General features: G+C 38.9%; 1 protein-coding gene across 1 annotated transcript in view; it reads right to left on the bottom strand.

Moving 5' to 3' along the window:
- The window catches only part of PSMA2 (proteasome (prosome, macropain) subunit, alpha type, 2), a 7,556-nt gene continuing 676 nt past the window's right edge, over positions 1-6,880 (bottom strand). The window contains exons 2-8 of the mRNA XM_009889424.1: positions 4,534-4,610; positions 3,258-3,390; positions 2,743-2,865; positions 2,254-2,335; positions 990-1,063; positions 491-548; positions 1-411 (exon numbers count right to left, since the gene is read on the bottom strand). Of these exons, the coding sequence (XP_009887726.1) occupies positions 295-411; positions 491-548; positions 990-1,063; positions 2,254-2,335; positions 2,743-2,865; positions 3,258-3,390; positions 4,534-4,610 (664 nt within the window). The 3' untranslated portion in view covers positions 1-294. The remainder of the gene's footprint in view (positions 412-490; positions 549-989; positions 1,064-2,253; positions 2,336-2,742; positions 2,866-3,257; positions 3,391-4,533; positions 4,611-6,880) is intronic.

Here is a 6,880-nt window from a genome sequence, read left to right as displayed (position 1 = left end):
TTCCCCCAAAACGGTGGCCTTCAAATTTTATTCTTTAGCCTTTTTCAAGCTGTCATTATAACTTTACATTTTGTACAGTATTTTGTGTACAAAGATTCCATGTATCAAGGGAAAGAATTACCTGTGGTAAGATCCCATGTATATTAGGACTGTTGCATTTGCACACATGATATTTAAAAAATCTCTCAGACAAACCATGTAGAAATAAGTATGCAAAAATTGCAAACAAAAACATTTAAGTAGCCAAAATTAAAAAGACCTTTGTGTGAATCACACAGTCTTGCACAGTTTCTACTAGGCTATTGCAGCCAAGTAGTCCTTGACCTCAGTTGGAGTGAGCCTCCTAAAACCAGCTTCATTACAGATGCCAACTTCAATGTTGTCTTCTGTCATTTGCCCTTCAAAGCTCTCCTATTAAAGAAAATACAGTTCAGTGAATCATATCAATGATGTCACAACAGTAAGAAACTTATTTCAATATTTTGCTAACCTTTAGTGTTAAGATAGCTGTATGAATGGCATCTTCAAGCTCCAAATCTTCATTGTATCTGTAAACAAAAGTTCATGTATTTCAGCATGGGACAAAGATCTGTCCAAATCTGAATAATCCTAGAGCCTCTAAAGACCCAAACGCTACTAAAATCTCCCTATTTCTCATACAAATATTATTTGTAAGCACTGTGATATTAATAGTCAAAGTTATTATTTGAAAAAAAAATATTCACTACTTTTCCTACTGACACAGTATAGAACAGTATTTGTGCAAATATGTTGAATATAATGTTTATTGCACTGAAATAATTCTCCATAAACATAGAAGTTAAGAGTTTAAATAAAACAAATTTCCTGTGCACGTACAATTAAGTAAACTGGAAGCATCCTATCGTAAGTATTTTAAAACTTTGTTCTGATAATCTGAAAGTGGGTATTTTTTTATCTGGCTGAACCAAACAGATAGCATCCTCTTAGACAAGGATCAAATGCATTACCTTTTCTCAAGGAATGTTTTTCCATTGACGTAATTTTTTCCCATTGCTGTTGCTTTCCACGCAAAGTAAGCTCCCTGTAAAAGCAACAATCTATTGAATTGCTTTGTGTAACTTAGTCAAAATATTACGTATTCAATTACTTGGTAAAAAGTACAGAAGCAGTTATGAAAATACTGAATGTTCTGAGAATACAGGAGACTATTCTGGCTCACATTCAGATTAATTTGGCATGGAAACATATGCTGTGAAAATGTGCAGACCATTTGTATAGGTGTCAACCTATTTTCATCCTCCCACTACTTTGAAAGATGAATTCAGTAAGTTGTTAGCATAGTTTTGAATTGAGATTCTTTAAACAGAAATAGTATGCTTGCACTTGAAAATGAGAATGGCTAGATCCTTCCTGAGGTTCACTCCATATAGTCTTCTTTTTTTTAAGATCAACAACTTGTTGTGAACCGGCCATCTTCCTGAGGTTCACTCCATATAGTCTTTTTTTTTTAAGATTAAGTAATGTAAACAACTTGTTGTGAACCGGCCACCTGATTTATCTTAGCTACTGATAGGATATTTAGCCATCACTTCTATTCCCTCCTCTGGCACAAAGACCATCAGGAGTTCTATGCCTCAATCAAGCTGCCTTTCACAAGGCATCTGCATTTTCCTTTCTACATTTGACTGCGAGGTAGAAATTAAAATTTCTGAACCTTATCAAGGATCCATCCCTACAGTGACCATGGGTTTTATCTGATGTAAAGTGTAACAACTCACACGTGCATCAAAGGATAGTTTTTCAGAAGTGCAGTGCAAACACAGCAAATAAACTCACTTAAGTTAACCACTGTCATTAAATTCTAAAGCATACGCATCACATTTCACAATGGAACACGTTTTGGCCTAATTTCCATCAAGTTTAGAGAACAACTATTTGAGCAGCATAAGCAGTCAACTTTTTCTTTTTCCCTGGTACCTGCTGCAGAATGCCACTCTTGCTGGCACTACCAACTAGGTGGGAAGGCATGAAAAGGAATGGTGGTCCTGCCATCCCTCAAGCAGTACAGAGACATGCAGGCATAGAACGATCCAGGCTTGCTCCAAGCACCTACCAAAACTGGCCCATTCTGACTTCTGAAGTTATATTAGCGGATCTTTTGTCCTAGCTCTGCATTATTCTTCTTCTCATCGCAGAAGATACTTCATGAGCACATACAACGTTTTAGATGTTTTGTAAAACCAGTAGAATTTACAAATGTAAGATACTTACAGATGGATCCGACTGAAATAAATACGGCCGCCCTTCATTCCAGCCACATATTAGCAGTGATACACCAAATGGACGAACACCACTACAGACAAAAAATAATTAAAAACCACCCACAAAACACCAAACTAAGTAAAAATCACAGATGATATGTGAAATTTATTCAGTGAAAACCAAAGATGACTAAATTATTTCGGATGTGTTAACCTTCCCCCAAAGATTTCCCAACAACCCAGAGCTGTGATCAGGAACGACTAGTGAAGCAACCGTACAAAACCAGAAGTATGCTGCCTTGTCTGACATGTTTGCTTGCAAGATATGAAGACCCTAACTCACCCATTGCCAGTTCTATGGGCATTCTCCATTGAAAAATTAACTGACGTTTTGCCACAAAAAAAAAAAAAAAAAAAGGGCAATCACCAGGTAAGTTGTTATTCTTTACATTTAAACAACATATTTCTGAACAACTTCAAAATTCAGGAAACCACATACCCAGATTGCGTGTATTCCTGCATCACAGACGCAATTCTCTGTACTAGCTGAGCTGTTGGAATGGGCTCATGATAAACCAAGTAATATTGCTGGGCCAGCTTCCGAGCTCTGTGCACAAGTACTCTAAAAACAAAGATAAAATTAGTATGTCAAAGATATTCCAACCAGTTGTTACAACTAGAACTGAAAACTATGCTAAGGAATTATACATCTGGCATAACACCAATGTAAGAAAACACAGACTGCTGGGTTATCTTTATCAACTGAGTAACCTCTGAAATACTTAAACTGAAATTAAGTTTGATTATACTGCTGTTTGTTCCCTATTCATTTTTCAGATAGATTATTTCACAAGGTACTGAATATACTAAGAAAAGCTTATAGTGAATGTCATACACAGTGTAATACAATATAATATTATGCCATACATTTAGAAAGAAAAAGCTAATTGCCGTTTCTTACATTTCTTGTATGAAAATGCTTCTAAATGGTGACCAAACAGATTTTTTTAATACCTGTAATCCGGACCCATACCGCTGTACACTAAACCTATATGTTTGGTAATTGGTTCTACTTTGTGGACACTCCTTTCATCATAAAGAATGGATTTCTGCTTCTTCTCAGTTGCCAACACCACTCCGTTTGCAGCTGGAAAGGAACAAGTGGTTGTTTGGTTTTCTTTATATTAAACTAAAATTATGGAAAACAGTCAAAATACAGAACAAGTTTATCAGACTGTAAAGAATCTTGGTCCTCCCTTTTTTTTTAAAAAAAAAAAACCTTCAAGTTTACAATCATGTTAAACAGAGATACTTTGATGAATCCACCCAACCCATTGTTTCTCATTTTAAATAATCACACGGCTCCCATGATCCCATTCTAAAGATTCTGAAGCACCTATTAATAATTGAGCAATAATTGTGTAATTTCTATGTATATGAACACACAGCTGGAGTTATTTACACAAGAGACAGGAACGCTCAAAAAATAAAAGGCGTCTACTTCTACCAGATGAATGTCTCCAAAATCACCCCAGCATTTTTCTTCTAACATGGAGCTCTATGCTCCCTTCCTTCTTTATAAAAAAAATTACTCAGTTGCAGAAAAAAAAAAAAGAAATATTAAACCCACTAAAACATGTTGTCCTGATTTCAGCTGGGATAGACTTAACTTTCTTCCCAGTAGCTGCTGTGTTTTGGATTTAGTATGAGAATAATGTTGATAACACATATTGTTTTAGTTGTTGCTAAGTAATGCGTATATCGAGTCAAAGGTTTTTTTAAGCTTCCCATAGAAGCTGAGAGGGAGCATAAACAGAACAACCTGGCCAAAGGAATATTCCATACCACTGACATCACGCTCAGTATATAAATGGGGGTTGTCTGGGGGACAGGGATCCGCAATTGCTGCTTGGGACAGGCGAGGCAATCAATCATCAGGTAGTGAGCAATTGTATTGCATCACTTATTTTGTACATTCTTTTCCATTATTATTTTCTCTTCTGTTACTGTTCTATTGAAGTGTCTTTATCCCAACCCACAAGGTTTTTTTCCTTTTTCTCCCTATCCTACTGGGGGTGAGGGTGGGGAAGTGAGTGAACAGCTGCATGGTCCTAGTTGCTGGCTGGAGTTAAACCATGATGCATGTGAAAATCCACAGAAAGGAAAACTAAATATGTAAAAAAAGGCAAGATAAAGAAAGACCCAGTACATAGTTCAAACTATTTTAGTTCTTCCAAATGATACTCAGGATCCTGAATACTTCACTAGAGTAGTCATTTTCTGAACATACCTTTAATCCCAACTGATGGAGCTCCTGCAGCCACTGCAGCCAAAGCATATTCAATCTGAACAAGTTTTCCAGAAGGACTGAAAAGGAAAATGTAAAAGTAAGCCTAACAGAATTCTGATATCCTCAAATCTTTCCTACAACAATCTGATGCTAACTTGCCTTTTTTAATCCTCTTTATACTTGGCATCACCATGTTCTAATTAGAACTTTAAAAAAAACAAAAAATCCCACAAGTTTGAAGATTCGTAACAGCTTCTAAAAGAACTGGACTGGTTCAGCACAGAACTCACTGCTGCACAGTGCTACTGGGATACTCACACAGCACCTGCCTACAACCCTGATGAAAGCTAATGTGTCTTGGATATGAACAGTGACTGGGGTGCAAGTTGAAGGACGACAAGTCTGTTCTCCAACTTTATACCATTTTAAACAAGTTTTCCAGTCAGCGGGAAAAATCTTCAGAGCGTCTCATGACTTTCCACTGAAATGGCTTGCAAAAGTTTTTACTTGTGGCTTGCACATACAAGGGGCTTGCAAAATTTTTAAGACACTGATGTTCACTGCTGAACGGTATGAGCAAAACAGCTACTCTTTTTGGCTGATAAGCACACATCGGGTCAATGGCACAAGATTGAAACAGCTCCCATTCCATCCCCAGCTATGCCTGCATTCTGTTTTCATGATCCATGTCTTTCTGGTAATAGATGCAGAATCATCAGAACAGAGCAGCAGGTGTCAGGCTGACAAAATAACTCATCCAGAATGAGGAGTATTGAGGGGTCCATTCTCAATCCCCAGGGAAAAGGACAGCACAGTGCCAGGCACTCATCTGACAAGTGATTTTGCAAGTGAGATCTATTCTCTGGGCTCTATTTCACAGGCTACTGTTTTAATAGATGCAGAAGTAAAATAGCAAATTATGAAATTCAGTGCTTAGATAAGTTAGAAACAAAGCAAGCAATAAACAATTAGCATAGTTATTTATACACTGAGTAAACAGTATATAAAGGTGACAAAGTAATGATTCTAGCTTCTCCGCTACTAAATACAAACAAACCAGAACAATAGTTTCCTATGCTAGCAATTAAAATACACAGAACAGTAGCAAAATATTTTAAAAGCAAGCGCAAACTAAAATAAATAATTCCCAGTACAAGGAACAGGTGAATGATCGAAAGTATAAGTAGTTTTCTCTTCTGTCTGAGAATGAAATCAAATGGCTTCAAGTTTCAGAGCATGTAGTACTTCTGTACCGTACAAAAAGTTTGCAACTCCCTTAGGAAACCATTTCCAAGAGCTAATAAAGAATTCAACCCAGTAAAGCAGGCATGTTTGGCTGCATCCATCCATTAAGAAGATACTTTCCTAGTTTTACTTGTGAACTGCTTCATTCACTTAACAGCAACTAGCCTTTAGTAACCTCCTTTGCAATTACACAGCATTACTCTCTTCTGAAATTAAGGGAGCACTTTACCAAAAGCAGCAGAAAAGATTCTTGCACACAGTTTTTATATGTATAATATAATTCTGGACAGCTTAATAGTTTGATTCAGAAAAAAGGAAATTAATATCTTTGTTTTTAAATTAATCTTAAGTGTATGTATTAGAGCAATACTTTAATAGATACCACTCCAACTGCGTATTCATTCTGTGCATGCAATCATCCCACATCTAGGCTGCACACAAGACAAAGTACAAGGAGAGCACCGCCTGCAAAGTGCAGTGGGAAGGGAAATAAACTACTTAAATCTCATTTGAGGGCTTCTTTCGTTCCTACACCTGCAAAGTGTGCGCTGAAGCAAGTCCTCTAGATACCATAGCTCAGCTATCATCACGCATTTCCAATTAGCTCAGAATTACTACCCAGCCTAAAGCATGTGTGTGGCGACAGTAAGTTTGCTAAACCGTTTCACCAAGCACTCGCTATAAGGCACTACCAGTGATGAGACAGAGCTCAGGCTGGCCCCACAGTGACCCTGACTTACAGCAACGAGAGAGGACACAAGGAGCGACTGCGCTTGGCGCCGGACGCCAGCGACACAGACCAGGTGGGACCCGGGACTCTCGCCTCAGCCCCCGCCTCAATCCCCGGCTGCGCCTGCAGCCGTTCAGCTCACGAACACTCCCGGGAGCCGTCCGCCTCCCCTCAGGCGAAGGCGCCTGATCCCCGTTCGCTTTCCCCACGCCCGCTCCTTCTGCCCGGGCCCAGCCACCGCCGACCCCCATCCCTCACAGGCCCGGCTCCGTGGACCCGCCGGGGACGCGATGACTCTGCAAAGTCCCCACTCCTTCCTGCCCCGCCGCCGCAAGACCGCTCCGCATAGGCTTGTGCGCTGCCCTCCCCCCC

Source organism: Charadrius vociferus, unplaced genomic scaffold (genome assembly GCF_000708025.1).
Source record: "Charadrius vociferus isolate BGI_N301 unplaced genomic scaffold, ASM70802v2 scaffold97, whole genome shotgun sequence".
Lineage (NCBI taxonomy): Eukaryota > Metazoa > Chordata > Aves > Charadriiformes > Charadriidae > Charadrius > Charadrius vociferus.
The sequence above is the reverse complement of the archived record's forward strand: the minus strand, read 5'-3'. Positions and strand labels throughout refer to the sequence as shown.